Source organism: Rhinoderma darwinii, chromosome 12 (assembly GCF_050947455.1).
Source record: "Rhinoderma darwinii isolate aRhiDar2 chromosome 12, aRhiDar2.hap1, whole genome shotgun sequence".
Lineage (NCBI taxonomy): Eukaryota > Metazoa > Chordata > Amphibia > Anura > Rhinodermatidae > Rhinoderma > Rhinoderma darwinii.
Window position 1 is genome coordinate 76549475 of NC_134698.1, and position 20266 is coordinate 76569740.

At 41.5% G+C, this 20266-nt stretch overlaps 1 protein-coding gene across 3 annotated transcripts in view; it reads right to left on the reverse strand.

Moving 5' to 3' along the window:
- TXNDC16 (thioredoxin domain containing 16) overlaps positions 1–20266 on the reverse strand; it is a 42435-nt gene that overhangs the window by 11234 nt on the left and 10935 nt on the right. For 2 of the 3 annotated variants that reach the window (XM_075844126.1, XM_075844128.1), the window contains exons 9-17: positions 20013–20169; positions 19463–19629; positions 18055–18115; positions 17814–17925; positions 14278–14424; positions 13096–13155; positions 7608–7776; positions 5101–5237; positions 2651–2735 (exon numbers count right to left, since the gene is read on the reverse strand). In XM_075844126.1, the coding sequence (XP_075700241.1) occupies positions 2651–2735; positions 5101–5237; positions 7608–7776; positions 13096–13155; positions 14278–14424; positions 17814–17925; positions 18055–18115; positions 19463–19629; positions 20013–20169 (1095 nt within the window). The remainder of the gene's footprint in view (positions 1–2650; positions 2736–5100; positions 5238–7607; positions 7777–13095; positions 13156–14277; positions 14425–17813; positions 17926–18054; positions 18116–19462; positions 19630–20012; positions 20170–20266) is intronic. The other variant, XM_075844127.1, reaches the window with a different exon arrangement.

Sequence of the window (20266 nt, forward strand, 5' to 3'; positions counted from 1 at the left end):
ACGTCCCGAAAAAACAGCTGAAAAATCGGAAGCGGAACGCCTACAAGCATCTGCCCATTGATTTCAAAGGGAAATACGGCGTTCTGTTCCGAAGGGGCGTTATTTTACGCCTTATTTTCAAATAACGGCGCGTAAAAAGACGCCCCGTAAAAAGAAGTGCATGTCACTTCTTGAGCTGTTTTTGGAGCCGTTTTTCATTGACTCAATAGAAAAACAGCTCCAAAAATGGCCGTGAAAAACGCAAGTTGCTTAAAAAAAACTTCTGAAAATCAGGGGCTGTTTTCCCTTAAAAACAGCTCCGTATTTTCAGCCATATATAACACAGCCTAATATTGCACGACATACATAGAGGCAGCAGCTCCCACATCGGACGTCCGCGCTTCCATCCATATTTCCCAGATTTTCCTATTTGTGTAGCCTGGGGAATTCAGACTTTGAAACTGTCATTTAGAGGAACCAGACTCCTAAATTATACTGTGATCTGGGGTCAGGAGGATGCAAGAAAGCCATATGGTAGAGCTGCTGCAGATCTTGTCATGCTATAAATGTTTGCTCAACCCCTTTCCGCATTAATCAATGTTAACCAACTTTTGGCAGCGGGTAAAAGAAATAATTCCATGAAATGAGGAATCTTTTACTTAATTTGTTATTCCTGTATTCTTGAAGGAAACCAAATAATAAGGCGATCACTAAGACCACAAAATGCTTCCACTGCGATCAGTCAAACTTCAAAGGACGTTCCATAAAGGGGCCCCGCCACGGTGTTAGAGTCATTCTCCGTCTGTAATGGGTTTTCTGTTTTGGTCGGTTCTGGACTCATAACATCCGTTTCTTGTACTGCAGGACTAGATGTTATCAGACCTCCTGGGGGTACGAGGTTTGCAATAAAACCACCACTTTTTATGGCTTAGGGGAAGGCTTAGTGCAACTTCATACGACTTGTAACTCTCATCATTTCTCCGCTTTATCATGTGGGATTTTTCCGGATACTTCTGTTTCCCCCCATATAATGGATCCTTAATTATCATCTCATGAAACTCAACCTGGCATGAGTCAGTTGTGGCAGGACAAAATGTGTATGGGGTACCAATGAGGTACAAAGTAGGGCTAAATGCAAGATTGTCAGGGTTGGCACGGGCGGCAAGGTGGGTAATTGGAATATTATTTAGGTATTTTATGTGAACATTATACATCAAAATAATTTTGACTCAGTATGAGGGTACTATGTGTGCACTATATGGGAGTACTATGTGGGCGCTATAGAGCAGTATTATATAGGTACTGTCTATCAAAGTCATAAGTGGGTTATGCATAGCAGTATTGAGTGGTTTATGTAGCAATACTGTGTAGGCAATATGGCAGTATTATTGGAGCACTTTATGGCAGTATTATTGGAGCACTTTATGAATGTATTAGTGGAGCATTTTATGGCAGTATTATTGGAGCACTTTATGACAGTATTATTGGAGCACTTTATGAATGTATTAGTGGAGCACTTTATGGCAGTATTATTGGAGCACTTTATGGCAGTATTATTGGAGCACTTTATGGCAGTATTATTGGAGCACTTTATGAATGTATTAGTGGAGCACTTTATGGCAGTATTATTGGAGCACTTTATTGGCAGTAATATTGGAGAACTTTATGACAGTATTATTGGAGCACTTTATGAATGTATTAGTGGAGCACTTTATGGCAGTATTATTGGAGCACTTTATGGCAGTATTATTGGAGCACTTTATTGGCAGTAATATTGAAGCACTTTATGACAGTATCATTGGAGCACTTTATGACAGTATTATTGGAGCACTTTATGGCAGTATTATTGGAGCACTTTATGAATGTATTAGTGGAGCACTTTATGGCAGTATTATTGGAGCACTTTATGGCAGTATTATTGGAGCACTTTATGGCAGTATTTTTGGAGCACTTTATAAATGTATTAGTGGAGCACTTTATGGCAGTATTATTGGAGCACTTTATGGCAGTATTATTGGAGCACTTTATGGCAGTATTATTGGAGAACATTATGGCAGTATTATTGGAGAACATTATGGCAGTATTATTGGAGCACTTTATGACAGTATTATTGGAGCACTTTATGACAGTATTATTGGAGCACTTTATGACAGTATTATTGGAGCACTTTATGACAATATTATTGGAGCACTTTATGACAGTATTATTGGAGCACTTTATGGCAGTATTATTTGAGAACTTTATGGCAGTATTATTTGAGAACTTTATGGCAGTATTATTGGAGCACTTTATGAATGTATTAGTGGAGCACTTTATGGCAGTATTATTGGAGAACATTATGGCAGTATTATTGGAGCACTTTATGACAGTATTATTTGAGCACTTTATGGCAGTATTATTGGAGCACTTTATGGCAGTATTATTTGAGAACTTTATGGCAGTATTATTGGAGCACTTTATGACAGTATTATTATTGGTGTGTATGGCAGTATTATGTGGAAACTGTATGGAAGTATTTTTTTTAGAATTGTATACGGAAAATTATTTGGGAATTATGTGCCGTTATATTTATAAATGTCCGGTACCTCTTGTAGATTTCCATTGGGGGCCATAATTTTCTCTCAATCGTTGATAAAAATAATAGATCAATATTACAAAAAAATGGACTCACAAGGCAGACGAGGCTTCTCCGGTGTAAATTCCCGCTACTGCGAAACCTCTTAGGTTTTTTACGGCACTGACAAAATCTTCAGCTGCTCCAGATAAAAGTAAATAAAAAATGTATAGCGATTATAGTACATCTGTATAGAACAAAAATACTTACATATAATAAGGGCTGTATCTATGGACAGGTAAAATGATTTGCAACTTTCTGGGTACGTTTACATGTACAAAAAGTGGCTGTAAATTCAATCGAAAACAGCCTTTGATTTCACGGCGATTTTGAAGATGAAAATGAAGATTTTTTTTCTTTAATTTGAAGCTTTTTTTAAGCCATTTTTTTTTAGGCGATTTTCATAGTGCCAATGGAAAATCAGCTCCAAAAACGCCTCAAGAGGTGACATTCTACTTCTTTTTACAAGGCTTTTTTTTTTCAATTCAGCAGTGTAAAAATAAGCCTCATGTGAACAACAGTGTATTTCCAATTGAAATCAATGGGAAACGGTTTGCAGAATTATTTCAAGTGTATTCGGGAGCGTAGTACGAGCCTTTTACATAAGCCTGAAAATAAGCTGTGTGAACATACCCGCTAATAGACTGTACTTTGTGTTTGCTTGTGTTGCTTGCTGTAAGTAAATGGTGATATTCTACTCACAAACATAACCGGGCACATCAGATTGAATCAAACAACCGAACGCTGAGGTCCAATTTGTGTCCCGACTCGAGTTTCGCCAAACGGCTTATGTTTGTGAGTATAATAAACCCATTGTTTATACCCAGTGGTACCATTGCGGTATTACGCCATTGGAGACCAGTGTCACTTTCTGTCGCTAGTATAAGGATTATAGAGTAGATCGGACTTGCTGGACTATAGTCTGTAAAATAATCCCAACTGGATAACCACTTTCACTGCAGGGGAAATGTAGTATTATATAATATCCATTTAAAGTATCAGTCCAGTTATACTCTCCCGTCTCAACTAACATCGGGCATGAAGAGACGCTCCTGCATGGTGGGCGCTACTGTTGCCGTGGCAACTGTGCCACAACCGGAGAGTGTCGTGCACGGATCCAATTCCAGTTAATTGGACTTGTGCACAATAATCTTTGGAGTGTCGTGCAGTTGCCACGGCAACAGTACCGCCCGCCATGCAGGAGCGTCTCTTCATGCCCGATGTTAGTTCAGACGGGAGAGTATAACTGGTCTGACACATTAAAGGATATGTACTCCTTTGAACCCAATTTTTTTTAATCTATCAATGTTTTAAGTGATTTCCAACAACTTTTAAATTAACTTTTATTTTTTTTACTATTTAAGATACAGCTTCTATATATCCTGTATGCACAGAAGCTGAACTGACGGGCTCAGCAGAAAGCTGGTTCTGTCTGTCTCGGACACGCAGGATCCAACTAAGAACGATCACATTTAAAGGGGTTGTCCACCTTTGAAAAACAATTATGCAATACATTATACATATGTAATGAAGTATCTTTGAAATATACTTACCGTTTCAAAGGTGTAGATGTCTTCTACTGCCGTGGAGTAGAGTCACGTGACTCTGCCAGCATCGTAAATCTTCTCTTCCGCTGTTCTTCATTTTGTATTTCCGGACAAGCTCCTCTTCCGGTATTCTGCTCGAACAGTGCGTCATTTGTGACGTCCCTGTCGTGGGCTCTTCCGATCGACTTCTTCATGAACTTGCGCGTTTCAATTTTTTTTTCACAATCACGCATGCGCAGTAAAAATAAAATGTATTGCGCCTGCGCATTCAAAGCAATAGATCTGTTTTGCAGGCGAAATAAATTAGATTTTACTGCGCAGGGGCAATAAATCAACTGTTAATGAACAGGCGTAATACATTTGATTTTTACTGCGCATGCGTGATTGTGAAAAATTGGTGAAAAATTTGAAACGCGTAGGCGCAAGTTAACGAAGAAGTAGATCGGAAGAGCCCACGACAGGGACGTCACAGATGACTCACCGTTCGAGCAGGAGACCGGAAGAAGAGCTCGTCCGGAAGAACAGAATAAAGAAGAACAGCGGAAGAGAAGATTTACGCTGCTGGCAGAGTCACGTGACACTACTCCGCCGCAGAAGAAGACATCTACACCTTTGAAACGGTAAGTATATTACAAAGATACTTCATTACATATGTATAATGTATTGCCCAATTGTTTTTCAAAGGTGGACAACCCCTTTAAGTTCATGTATCTTAAAAAGTAAAACAAAAGTTTAATCAAAGTCAATTTAAAAGTTGTTGGAAATCACTTCAAACATTGATTTATAAAAAAAAAAAATTGGGTTCAAAGGTGTACATAGCCTTTAAATAAATGAGTCACTCTTGCTAATAGAGGAGGTTGCCAAGTGCGCAAACCCCTCTGTATTGTCCATATGCTCTAGTCGGACATATGGACAGAGGCCAAACAATTATTGCCGCTCATCCTCTCCTTGCTCCAGTACCTTCTTTCATATTAGGGGTGAATAATCCTAGTATTGCTATGTCATGATAGGGCAGTAATGATTTGTGCGTTGTCCCACTTATATAATCTTCTGCTTCTTCCACTGTCTGTAACTGCTGAGGACAATCCAGTGTAAACCTAGAGAAAAAATCCATACTTAATGGCCCAGCAGCTGTAGTAACAAGACAGGGATACCGACATGAAAGCCAGACACACTGGGCAGAAATACGGTCAGGGGTATATCTACCTTTGAACACAATTTTACAAGTTACATATATTATTAATCTACATGAAGAACAGAGTAACTTTGTAAATACATTATATAATTTATCCTGTACTGATCCTGAGTTACATCCTGTATTATACTCCAGAGCTGCACTCACTATTCTGCTGGAGGAGTCACTGTGTACATATATTACATTACTTATCCTGTACTGATCCTGAGTTACATGCTGTATTATACTCCAGAGCTGCACTCACTATTCTGCTGGTGGAGTCACTGTGTACATACATTACATTACTTATCCTTTACTGATCCCGAGTTACATCCTGTATTATACTCCAGAGCTGCACTCACTATTCTGCTAGTGGAGTCACTGTGTACATACATTACATTACTTATCCTGTACTGATCCTGAGTTACATCCTGTTATATACTCCAGAGCTGCACTCACTATTCTGCTGGTGGAGTCACTGTGTACATATATTACATTACTTATCTTATACTGATCCTGAGTTACATCCTGTATTATACTCCAGAGCTGCACTCACTATTCTGCTGGTGGAGTCACTGTGTACATACATTACATTACTTATCCTGTACTGATCCTGAGTTACATCCTGTATTATACTCCAGAGCTGCACTCACTATTCTGCTGGTGGAGTCACTGTGTACATACATTACATTACTTATCCTGTACTGATCCTGAGTTACATCCTGTTATATACTCCAGAGCTGCACTCACTATTCTGCTGGTGGAGTCACTGTGTACATATATTACATTACTTATCCTGTACTGATCCTGAGTTACATGCTGTATTATACTCCAGAGCTGCACTCACTATTCTGCTGGTGGAGTCACTGTGTACATATATTACATTACTTATCCTGTACTGATCCTGAGTTACATCCTGTATTATACTCCAGAGCTGCACTCACTATTCTGCTGGTGGGGTCACTGTGTACATACATTACATTACTTATCCTGTACTGATCCTGAGTTACATCCTGTTATATACTCCAGAGCTGCACTCACTATTCTGCTGGTGGAGTCACTGTGTACATATATTACATTACTTATCTTATACTGATCCTGAGTTACATCCTGTATTATACTCCAGAGCTGCACTCACTATTCTGCTGGTGGAGTCACTGTGTACATACATTACATTACTTATCCTGTACTGATCCTGAGTTACATCCTGTTATATACTCCAGAGCTGCACTCACTATTCTGCTGGTGGAGTCACTGTGTACATATATTACATTACTTATCTTATACTGATCCTGAGTTACATCCTGTATTATACTCCAGAGCTGCACTCACTATTCTGCTGGTGGAGTCACTGTGTACATACATTACATTACTTATCCTGTACTGATCCTGAGTTACATCCTGTATTATACTCCAGAGCTGCACTCACTATTCTGCTGGTGGAGTCACTGTGTACATACATTACATTACTTATCCTGTACTGATCCTGAGTTACATCCTGTTATATACTCCAGAGCTGCACTCACTATTCTGCTGGTGGAGTCACTGTGTACATACATTACTAATCCTGCACTGATCTTGAGTTACAGGCTTGTGGAGCAGTTGTCCATAGCAACCAATCAGATGCCAGCTTTCATTTTCTAAAAGATCTTTGAAAAAAAAAGCTGAAATCTGATTGGCTGCTATAGGCAACTGCTCCACTTCTCCTCTGCACTACTCTTGATAAACCAGGCAGGAGTCTATAATGACACGTAATTCCGAATGCCTGTAATTGATTTCCTCCTTTAATTGGCAGCAAATTAGGGGAAGTCTGTCATTTAATAAAACTATAATAAAATAAGGATGTGAGGTCCTGAGAGGAGCGGACTCCCATTACAACGCATCGTGCTCTGATACATTTCTGTATCATTGGATTAAAGGACATATCTCTTATGTGACTCAACTTCATTGTCAGAATACATTTACTCTTTTACTTGAACATTTAACGCTCACGTCTTCCTAGAAAATGGGGGGGAAAGTGTTCAGATGGTTCTTCGTTATATCTGTTCCTGGGAAAGCTGGGTGGAAACAAAGATGACTGCCATCACTGTTCTTACAAAGGTTGTTACCCAGCTTTCCTTGATTCCTGAATGGCTAATCTGCCTAGTCGTAGGGATATAGAAAGTGAAGATGTATAATTTGATACATAGGCAGATTTGATATTCAGAAGTCTTGGAAAGCTGGGTGACTATAGGAGCAGTAGCGGCAGCTTTTTTCTGTGGATAGATAGATAGATAGATAGATAGAAACTCACAACATCAGAAATCTTGCCAGTTCATCGGTGCCCATCATGCCTTTGTACAGAAATGGCTCCTGCCCTGATTGGTATATCTTCACTGAGGGAAAGCTAGTGATTTCTTCCTTAGTGCAAACATCTGTCCAGTCAGCGCAATTCACTGTGGCCAAAGAAGTATCCAGCATCTCTATAGGAAAATATAAAAAAAAAAAAGGATTAGTCACATTAAGTAGAAAAATGAAGAGTAATATTGCGATAATACGGAATTACTAACGCTAATCACGCAAGAATGGTGCGCGTCAAGACAGCCTGATGCATTATAACCTGCCGTGCAACTTTGACAGGTTTTCAATCTCTGGCAAGAAAGAAACTATAAATGTTTCAATTCAATGACAGCAAACTGAGGTCTTGAAAATGGTGAGAAACAGAGACAAAAAGGATATTAGAAAGTTGACGACCGTTTCATAGGTGTCCCCAGGAAAATCAAACTGACTGCTTGAGAATATATAAACTTGAGGTGTCCTCCGTATCTAAATGGTCTGCGCCAATTTTCATGAACGTGCCCAGCCGTGTCATGACAGAAGGATGAATCACACAGGTCACCTGTTACTCATATAAACAGATGGATAATTAGCGGAATCTTCTATACGAGTCAGATAAACACTGCGACGGGACTGTATACAGTAAGACTGGAAATTGTACAGATATAAACCCATCACTTCTCGCCATCGTCACACGTCATCTTCATGGACCAACTTATACCTCACACTGACTAAATAAACACAAGGGAGCAGATCATTTTCAGGTTTTAGTGAGTATAGAGGGAGATTTAGGAAAACTGGTGCAAAGCAAAAGAGGAGCAGTTGCCCATAGCAACCAATCAGATTCCAGCTTCCTTTTTTCAAAGTCACTTTGGTAAATGAAAGCAGCGACCTGATTGGTTGCTACTGGCAACCATTGTGACCTTGGCCTTAGAGCAATGGACCTGTCATGCTGGGATCTTATAAGTCCTAGGTTGTCGACCTATGGTATGTGTACCCCAGCGGGTACACGTCACGTCTCCAAGGGGTAATCGCCATGTCTCCAAGGGGTACTTGCACTGTCCTCATATTGTGCTCTTAGGCCCTGTTCACACAGAGTTTTTTTTTCCAGGTATAAAAAAATCTGCCTCTGAATACCTGCAAGAATTTTTGGCAGATTTTGAACTGCCTACACTTTTTTTCACCCAAAAAATGCTGCGAAAAACACTCGAAAATGAGCGCCATGAGTTTTGTCTGCCTCCCATTAAGACAAAAAAGGACATACCGCTTTTTTTTCCCACAAGCGGCCAAAAGCTACCTTGGAAAAAAAAAATGCCTCTGCCTCCCATTGAAATCAATAGGGGGCTATTTCGTCCATTTTTTGGCGCTGATTCCGACACAGAAAAATCAGCGCCAAAGAACTCATTGTGAGCACATAGCCTTGGTTGGAAAATGGTTATAAGCGTCTAGATACCGCTATTTAATGACTAACACATCAGTTCATAAGCAAGAAATAAAACGTATTAGGCGGTTCACGTCACAGCCCTACGTCGGAGGAGGATCTCCCATCATATATCTCCGATGGAAGGGTGCTATGTATCCTACTGTATATAGGCATACAGCTAAATCGCTCCCTTAGTAGGGCTGGGCAATTATAACCAAAATCACGATTTATTGAATATGTAACCTCGATTACGATTATTGAATGATTATTTAGGTCACATCCCTTTTGCATGCCACACCCCCTATTTGCATGCTACACCATTGAATTTATATTTATCCCCTGAGCCTGCTGTATATAATATACGCCCTGACACTGCCCCCACAGTATAATGCCCCCACACAGTATAATGCCCCTCTTAGTAGAAGGCGCTCGTGCGCTAGTGTGAAGGATTGGACCAAATTCCCAGTTGAGGCAGAGTATCACAATGTGTGGAAATTTATTTCTTTAAAAAAGACATGTGTAAGGAAACATGTGTCACAAAGGTGGTCACAGAAGCTACGCGTTTCGACCTCGAACTGAGGTCTTCATCAGGCCTTCTACTAAGAGTGATTATTTTTTTCAAAATCATCTGGAACCTCCTCTCCACATCGACTACCGCTGATTCTCCAGCCGCCGGTGTCCACTCTGAGGGCCAGCAGACTGCCTATATACGGACCATCAAGCGTGCATACGCTTGATGATCGAGTTGTGCCGACCACCTAGCACAACTCCAAAAGGTGAGTGTATTCCACACTCACACTAGTGCTATAATTGACCACCCTGTTTCTGCGGCATTATTCCAGAGGAGCGCTGTGTCTCTCTTTTTTCCCCTATATCACTGCCAGTATAATGCCCCTATAACTGCCCCACACAGAGTAATGCCCCTATAAGGGTATGTTCACAGGGCCTATTTTCTGCCCTTTTTTCGGGCCGTAAACGCCCGAAAAACGGCAGAAAAATCGGAAGCAGAACGCCTCCAAACATCTGCCCATTGATTTCAATGGGAAAAACGGCGTTCTGTTCCGACGGGCCGTTTTTCTATGCGGCTGTTTTGAAAAACGACATCGTAAAAAAACGGCCGCGAAAAAGAAGTGCAGGTCACTTCTTGAGACGTTTTTGGAGCCGTTTTTCATAGACTATTGAAAAACAGCTCCAAAAACAGCCGTAAAAAACGCAGCGAAAAACGAGAGTGCTTAAAAAACGTCTGAAAATCAGGAGCTGTTTTCCCTTGAAAACAGCTCCGTAGTCTCAGAAGTTTTTGAGTTTGCGTGTGAACACACCCTTACTGCCTCCACACAGTATAATTCCGGCCCAGCATATGCCAAAAGGACACTTTTTCGGCATACGCGAAAAGAATGAGGGCCTATAGATACGTTTGGGTAATACACCGAATGTAGGGCTGTAAACGTGATGTGAACAGGTCCTTATTTCAGCTGTAAAGAATCCATGACAAAATCCTATAGAGCTCAGGTTTCCCTCATGTCTTTATAGGAACTAAATATTTACTTCTCAGCGAAAAGCCCCTTGTAAGGTGAGAGGACGGAGTCTCAGAAGGCGGAAGAGCGACGTCTGTGAAGTTTAATTCCTGCACTTCATACATTTGTTGTTTCAAATCAAAGCAATTTCCAGGAAAAAAAATTCCCAATATTACATCAGTGCGGCAATTATAGACAGATGTAGCAGAGCTGAGTTTGTCATTTGACATATCTCATGATCTGTTTCTGTGGTTTTACATATGACCTTCCTGAGGAAGAGGTTCTGAAGGTTTCGAAATGCGTCGCAGTTGGTTCTGTTAATACTACACGTTTTCCTGATGGAGTCATGTGTGACTGTGGAGTTCATTATATTAATATTTTAAGGCTTTGTCTGCTTTAGACAATCCTTTTGTATTAGACTTCCAGAACACACCAATAATAAGCTGATCACAGGGTGTCCTAGGGCTGAAACCCCCAGTAATCAAATTGTAATCTGTTGGAGAACCCGTCGCCAAGTATTTCCCTGCAGTGACAAAAATGACAGAGTTTCCATTGAAATCAATGAGCTGTCTGTGTAATGCATGGATATGTTGGGTCTTCCAGAGTGGGAGACAATCTTGGTAGCCTGTCTAAGCTCTGGCGGATAGATAGGGGTGCTGTACGGCGGACCCTCTGTATTAACTCAAATATCCCTTTAGTTTTCTAAACCAGACAACCCCTTTAAAGCCATCCTCCGGTCCCAGGACAACATTTTAAATATGATGGGGTATATGGAGTATTATTACCTGGTGCCCCCTAGCCCTCTGCTGTGGATCCGCCGTTTTAGGGCACCCTCTGTGCTGTACCAAAATGGCTGCAGCGCTTCTTAGACTACGAGTCTGAGACACTCCCACTGTACTCGGATTGGCCTAGAGCTGCTCACGTGAGCAATTCTGTCCAATCCGTGAATAGTGGGAGTGTCTTAGACTCAGTCTGAGAAGCGCTGTTGCCCTTTTAAGACAATACAGAAAGGACCCTAAAACAGCGGGTCCACGGCAGAAGGAGCAACTGAAGGGTGATATTACTCCATATACACCATCATGTTTATCATTTTGTCCTGAGATCAGAGAGCGGCTTTAAGGTTCATACTGTCACTGCTGCTAAATTACATGGAAATGCATCATACAAATTTCGCTTCCAAATCGGCAATAAAACAGGTCTCCTACCCTTTACCAACAGCAGGTTGATGGATACACAAGAACATTTGTTACAGTGTGACAGTGGAGCCTCCAGCTTTTTTCTCTGTGTCGATGTTTGTTTTGTGTAATCTTCATTCAGAAAACATTCAGCCTTTGTTTGCATTTAACACCCATAATCCTTAAAGAGGTATTCCCAAAAGGCCTGGCTGTTTCTGTAAAGGCCCTTTTACACTGGGCGATTATCGGGCAGACAAGTGTTCATATAGCGCTCGTTGACGATAATTGTCCTGTGTAGACAGGGCAGCGATCATCAGATGAACAAGTAAACGCTGGTTCATCTGCTGATCGTATCATTTTAAAAAACTAAAAGATTATCCTTGTCGGCTGCACATCCCCTGTGTAAACAGGGAGCCGCGCTGCCGACATGATAATAATGTATGGGGAGGAGCGATCGGAGTAACGACCGCTCGTCCCCATCCATAGCTCCGTGTGACAGGAGCAAACGAGCGCCGATCAATGATGTCTCGTTGATCGGCACTCGCTGCACCGGCCTATTGTCGTCCGGTGTAAAAGGCCCTTTACTCCCATATATATATAAATAAATGGATAGAGACATGTGAGCGCTACCTCTTCATTTATTCTCCACCTGGCATCCACCTCGCCAGGTGGGCTGGGGGCCGGGTGACACTTGTTCTGCAGATAGGTGCGGCTCAAACAGCAGTGATCCGCATCTAACAAACATTTATAGCATATCCCATGAATATGCCATAAATGTTAACGTTGGGAATACCCCTTTAAGGACTATTAATGCGGAATGCAAACAAAGGCTAAAAGTACTCCGAGCGAAGCTTACACCAAACAAACATCGACGCAGAGAAAAGAAACAAATGTTCTTGTGTATCCATCAACCCGCTGTTGGTAAAGGCTCCAAAACCTGCTTTAATGCAAAATTTTATGTTGCATTTCCATGTAAACAAAATTCGACACTAAGAAAAAAAAAAACGGAGATTCCATTGTGATACTGGTGCGCGGCCACCTCTCCATTATTCTGCACCTGGATGCAGCAGCCGTCATCTGCCTCACCAGGCAGGACGGCAGTCGAGTAGCCCCCGTTCTGGAAAGATATCAATACACATGTGGTTGTGACTTACTACAGCTCTGCTCTGTGCACTTGAATGAGCTGAGCTGCAGTACCAGTCGCAGCCACACATGTCACTGTGTCAAGTACTGCTGCCTTGTTCTGCTGATCCGTAGGGATACCAAGATTGGGATCTCCACCGATCCCTTTACATTTTTTTTAGCTAAACGGCCACGAGCTTGTCTAAAATAAGAGAGAAGGAAGCTACGTACCTTTATATTTCTCGGCCACCTCTAGAAAGGACTGTAGAAAAGTTAAAGACACGTGTTCCCCTACGAGAGATAAACATAATAAATTAATAACATAAATAATGATATAAAATTCCCCCTCACCTTTCTTTGCCCAAGGGGTATTTCGGTTTCTGACAATCAGTAAGTTTATGTTCACACCATGTTTTTTTTTGCCTACGTTTAACATATATGTCGGGTAAAAGCTCACGACGTATATATGTTAAACGTAAGCTGTGACAGATACCCAACGGTGGCATCCATCACTATAGACTTTAACGGTATCCTTTAAACGGATTAGGGCCTGTTCACATCACCGTTCGCTTTCCGTTCCGGGGTTCCATCGGAGGTTTCCATCGGGTGAACCCCGCAACGGAAAGTAAAAGTGAAACCACAGCTTCCGTTTCAGTCACCATTGATAGCGCAGTCGACTCCGCTACTGATTCAGTCGGAAAACCGGAAACCTGCCGGAATGGTGACTAACGGAAACCATTAGCGATGTTTCCGTCACCATTGAGATCAATGGTGACTGAAACGGATGCTGTGGTTTCACTTTCACTTTCCGTTGCGGGGAAACCTCCGACGGAACCCCGGAACGGAAATGAACGGTGATGTGAACAGGGCCTATGAGATGATGTAACATGACCGCATTATCCAGAACTTCAAGCAAGTCTCAATGAGAATCCAGCAGTAAGAGCCAACCGCTAGACGAGTCCTACGACAATATATCTATAGTGAACCCAACTGGTGCAGAATTACAAGATATTTTTCCAAAAATGGCAAGTGGATCCATCGGCACTGTTGGATTTGTACAGAATCAGGATAGAAAAAAAACCTCCATATGCCCCTGTGTGAAATCAGAGGAATATGCAGGGACAGTAAGGCCCTATGCACTTATATGGGTGTCCTATTACGACTCCATACAAAATAGAGGCGTAACATGGCCGTGTGCATGAGGCCTAATTGTGTTTAAAAAAAAATATCTGACTGCTCCTTATATTTCTACTAGGCAAAGTATCTTTATATGTTTACTTCCCTCCATTACGGACCCCCCAGTTAATGTGAATTATTTTCTCCACTACAGTAAGATTACTGAAAATCTAAACACTGTCACGTAAATGTATATTGTCCCATCAAATCGACTTCTACCTCCAGGAAAGAACTCACAGATCATGTAGAACAGAACGGCCGTAGGACGAGAGCCGGAGGGGACCATCTTGAAAGTGTCATCTGTCAGTGAAGGAACCAGCTGCAAGGGTAATCTGGGCCTTCTGTTCCTGTATATGATCTCCGCTACCTCATCATCCTGGACCCCTACAGTAAGGAAAGTATGCACAGCCTAAATATTTACATGGAGCTGACACATGTTTAAATACCCGTCCCGTAAAGAGAAATGAAATAGTAAGAACACATGACAGGAGCCATTCACAGCACAGACTGGATAGACGCGCAGATGGGAAAAGAAGTCAACAGGAAAAGTGCCCAAAAAAGACACAAAAGCATCATTAAAAAGAGGAATTCTGGGGGAAAAAAAGTTATTATTAATAAAATTAAATAAAAAAAATCTAAATAATAATAAAAACCCATTCAAAATATATAAAAACAAAATTTACTTTCTGACCGTGTGACTGCAGGGATGTTCAATGCGGCTGAGAAACCTTAAAAAGTCTTAAAAGCTTAAAAAAAGATGTTTGGATCAACAGTGGTATGTTTTTTTTTTCCTTAGGCTACATTCACACGATGCAGAATTTGAAGCGGAAAATCCGCAGATGAACACAGATAATTCCGCAGGTAAAATTCGCACTTCTTATTGTGTTTTTTTTTTTTTAAACTCGTTTTATTAAGAACTGTTACAGTAACAAGTATAAAAACAGTCACACATCGCTAATTACAATATACGGCATATTAGATCAAGGAGATGTACAAATAGCAAGTCAAGTAATGAGTACATATAAAGCATTACAAACGGATGATTTCCCATAAATAATGGCGCTTAGACTGGTTTGCTAGGACGTATGTATGACAATTCAACAAAGACACAAACCAAAAACAGATATAAAGGAAAACAAAACAGCCTAGGACCCATGTTACCCACGAGCATCTGATAAATCTGGTACAGCAAGTTCATGGAGATACATAATAAAAATTTTGCGGGTCACCAATATTACTATCTCACGGTATCTGGTGAACCAGCGGCGGGGTTGACTGTCAGAGGGGAGTTATTCCAAATATCCCAAACCTTAGAAAATTTAGTACTACAACCACCATTCAGAAATACAACCTTCTCAAAAGGTATTACAGAATTTACCAATCCCTTCCTATAACCAATGGATGGAGGTCGATCATTCATCCAATGTTGTGCTATGGTTTTCCGTGCTAGAAACAGAGTTTCTCTCAAGAAAATTCTAGTGTGGTGATTCCATGTCTCCCCATCCAGTATACCAAACAAACATATCTTAGGACATAAAGGGATGCCTACATGTAATAAGGATGATAACAGGGATAGTATATCGTTCCAAAAATCCCTAATGACCGTGCATGACGATATCATATGCCAAAAATCTGCCTCCGGAACACGGCATCTCAGACATTCTGAAGAAGGCAAACGTCCCATTTTGTGTATCCTAACCGGGGTCACGTATGCCTGGTGTATTATATATAGCTGGATCATTTTATTGTTTGCGGATGGGGAAACCCGAAGATGAGACTCCAAAATATCATCCCACTCATCTGTCTGGATGGTAGGAATCCATCGTTTCCATCTACTCTCTATAGCAAGTGGAGTGGAATTCACCGTGATGGATAACAAATGGGTATAGAGAGCGGATATCAGGCTTCGTGGACCCTGGGAGTTAAGAATCCCTATCAGTGGAAAGGAAGAGATTGTTAAGTTATTTCTCAAGTGATGGAATTGGGTTTGTAAAATATGTCGGGTCTGTAGATACCTATGAAAATGGGTGTGTGGTCTGTCATACTTAGTCTGCAACTGAGTGAAAGAAAGTAGGACATTATCCTCATATAGGTCCCCTATAGTTCCAATAGCTGGAGATAACCGCGGGGGCATTAAAGGAAAGTAAGAAGCATTGTTCCATAGAGGCATTTCAGACACAATATCACTGTAACCCAGCTGCTTTTTCGCTTGTCTCCAAACCACACGGGCCAGCTTGTGTAAGGGCAGGGGTTTAATATGAGCAGGGAGAGAGTTTACTTCAAGGGAGCCGAGCAGACATTGACTCCCAAGTACATGAGCCAAATGGTGCTCGGAGTTGGGAAGATCCTTTTCAGGCATCCAGGAGCTTAAGGTTTTCAGTTGACCCGCTAAATAATATAAAAAGAAATCTGGTAGGGCCGTCCCTGCCAGTGCCTTAGGCCTTTGGAGCGTGGACAACCTAAGTTTATGTCTAGAATTCCCCCATATAAACGGTGATAGCAATGGGTTGAGCTGTTTAAATAAGGATTTAGGTACAACAACCGGGCTGTGCTGAAGGGCGTATAGAAATTTAGGCAACAAAATCATTTTAACCAGGTTTATACGGCCCGATACTGATAAAGGCCGTTTACCCCATGTGGGAAATTTAGACCGTGTGAAGCCCAATAGCGGTAACATATTTAAGGAAAGGTCAACATCTAGGAGTTTAGTGATGAATATGCCCAGATATTTGAAATTATCTACTAGAGGCAACGGCAACAGCTCAGACAGGCCCGGGGGCTGTACTTTGGATAGGGACATAAGAGATGATTTCCCCCAATTAATAGAAAGACCGGAATATTGTCCAAAACGTTCAATTATATTAATTACCGAGGGAAGGGTATCCTGCACTCTATCCATGAAAAGCACCATATCATCTGCATAGAGACCAATGGTGTCCGTACGATCTGCTATGGTTATACCTGTAATGAGTGGAGAGGAACGTATCCGCAATGCTAAAGCCTCAATTGCCAGACTAAATAAAGCGGGCGAGAGGGGGCATCCCTGACGTGTACCCCTTTGAAGAGCAAATGATGGGGATAGTATATTATTCACCAAGACATTAGCCCACTTCTCATTGTGTTTTTTATGACTTTTTAGCTACGGTTTTTACATTTTGATGCGGAAATAAATACTGTTTTTGGAGCATTCTTTTTTTTATAAACTTGTCAGATACAATTCTGAGACGGAAACGCAAGATAAATTGACGCGCAGCGGATCTTATAATCAATTTACGTGCAGAAAAATTATGCAACGTGTAGATGGGATTACTTGGGGTCTCATTGACTTTACTGCTACTGTATTACGCTGCGGATTTGCCACAGAATCACCTGCGCGGCAAATCCGCACGTAATACGCATTGTGTGCATGTGGACTAAATAAACTTTTTGCATATTATATGTTTATATTAGTCGTTGCTATGACCACCACAGAAGTGCGCCGTGCCGGACCCCGCATGTCCAGTCATTTATACAGGCCTACATTCATGATGTCACTGTGTCCCTGTCCATACATAAAGGGAACGGGGAAGCCGCCATAGTGAATGCAGTTTTAACGTTTCCTCTGTGTATGCGCCAAACACCGAATGTGGGTTAGAACAAAATGACAACCAATCAGAAAGGGTTAAAATGTTCCTGTAGGAAGAGGCTGAAGGTCTGCAAGCTCCCATTATAAGAGATGGCGCATGCAGTGGCTGAAAAGTAGGGACAGGGTCAGGAAGGGATGAGGAGATTACCTGGGTCACCCTGTTTTTCTTCAGGTTTCTCCGGTCGCTCCCCATTAGTCACGTGTACGAGGTCTAGGACTTGCCGAGTCTCTTCCAATGTCAGGTATTTTACTGGTGACTTCTGTAAACAGAGAGGTTATTAAATACAGGGGTCACCAATACAGGCGGCGGACTTTAGTAGGAGTCTGGCAGTAATGGGGTGTTAGGGGGCACCTTGTATTGCAGCCTTGGATATTCAGCACATACTTACTACATCTGGTCTCTTCACAGCCACGTTGTAATTGAGAGGAATGTTTACCCCCGACTTCTCCCTGGAATATAACAATTTATGACTAAAACTGAAAAATACTTGTCTATACAGAAGACTCATCTATTAAATCAACATATTAAGCTGGCCATACAAATAAGATCTCCCTCAAATCCCCCATAAACATGCATGCTTGAAAAGGCAAAGCGTATATGTTTAGTGCCATAATAAGACGATGATGAGCGGCTAACAGACTCGCATGGCGCCGCTTATCCCCAAGAGAACAAAGACAGGGGTATGTTAAAAATCAAATGACAGATGTAGACGTCGGAGGAGAGCCCTGCCATCTTAAAGGAGTATTCCAGCTTCAGGAAATAACACTTATTTATTGTACAATGTAAAGTTATGGAATTTTCTAACATACTTTGTGTAACAATTCCGCTGTGTTTTCAAAATCTCTGCTTGTGGTCATTGAATGGTTTACATCGAGAGAATGAAAATCAGTGCTGGTAATGTGATGATCAGGTGCAAGATAGAGCTCCAATAACTTTACTATGACCAGCTGTAACCCCAGTCCCAGTCACTAGCCAAAGTCACTAGCCAAAGACGTCACCCTTGATGCCCACGATGACATGCAGGCGTACATGTAATTTCAATAGAGTGTGGTAATATAAGCGTCTGTCTGACACCTATGGCAAAGAGCAATAGAATCGGACAAGAAAAATCTATCCTATTGGATACTTGTTTCCTCGAGATAGCAGCCATTGAACGAGGGTTTACCAGGTCCCTTAGAAATTATATTGCTAACGGTCCCCATCGGGATCTATTAACAGAAATCTAATGTCCATGGTCGATAAAGAGGTCGTATGAGATTAGAAAAGAAGTCTGCTTTATTCTCAAAAACAGCGCCTCTCTTTTTCATGGTTGTGTTTAGTATTGCAGCTTAGCCCTATTCCCTTAAAGGGGTTTTCCACATTCTGACAACTGATGAGGTCATCAGTATATGATCGGTGCGTGTCCGACACCCGGACCCCGCACCGGTCCGACACCCCGGTTGCCTCCGTGGCACCGAACGATGTTGCCGGAAGCAGATGGCTCCGGTGAAAGAATAGCGGCCGCTATGCAGTAGTCAGAGCCATCTGCTTCCGACTCCAAATACTGCATACCGTTCCAAACATCCGGTGCACGGCGGCAGCCAAAGTGGCGGATCAGTGCGGGGTCCGGACACGTACCGATCATATACTGATGACCTATCTGGAGGATAGGTCATCAGTTGTCAGAAAGTAGAAAACCCTTTTTATTTCCTGCATTTTGATTGGACGCTAAAAAAAACAAAAAACAAGTCTAATACTCCAAAAAATCCACTAGTCCGGCTTCAAGTTTATACTACAGATGCCAAACTGAACTTCACCTCAGTAATATGGTCACGCCGGCTTTCCCTAGTAGCTGCCAGGCTACATCCTCCGCTGTCTCCAGATCAGCTTCATAGGTTTCTTGCTGGCTCAGAATGAAGATCACGGATAAACCAAGCTGGAGGTGAACGCTGTGAAATTTATCAGGATCACCAGAAACCTCAACCTAGAAAAAAATAGAGATGTAAAGGGCAGCAGGCTGCAATGTAACACAGGACGATATTGTGTATAATGGTACAATGACAAAGATACATTTTTTAAAGGGCCGGGGCGCAGTAAATTCCAATACAGGACAGCACTCCTTGCACGATAGCGGACCACGATTCTTGAGCCCCCTTAGAGGTATCATTGATCTGTCATTCACTAGGTGTCCAATAATTTAGATTATATTAGCGTTATTGCTTCCACACCATAGTAGATCAAGGAAAAGAACTCAAACTATGCCCAATTCAGAAGAAAGACAAACGTGATATTTTTGGTAAAAACTTTAAATAAAAAGTTTTATTCTATTACTTTTGGATTAGAGACTCTTGCAGTGCACACACATACCACTAGAGGGAGTGCCATAAGTTTCAGAAAGCTATGGACATTGATTGTAGTTAGGGGCTGATCTGACATCGTTCTCTGACACTTTTGATTGACGCTCGTGACCGATTTACAATGGATGTACGCCAGTCTTGCTGGTATAAGACTGGGATCTTCGACGCTATAAAATAAATAAACCATTAAGAAATAATAATATATTTATATTTTTTATAAAACAAATACATGCAGGAATATTATACATTTTTCCTGTTCTATTA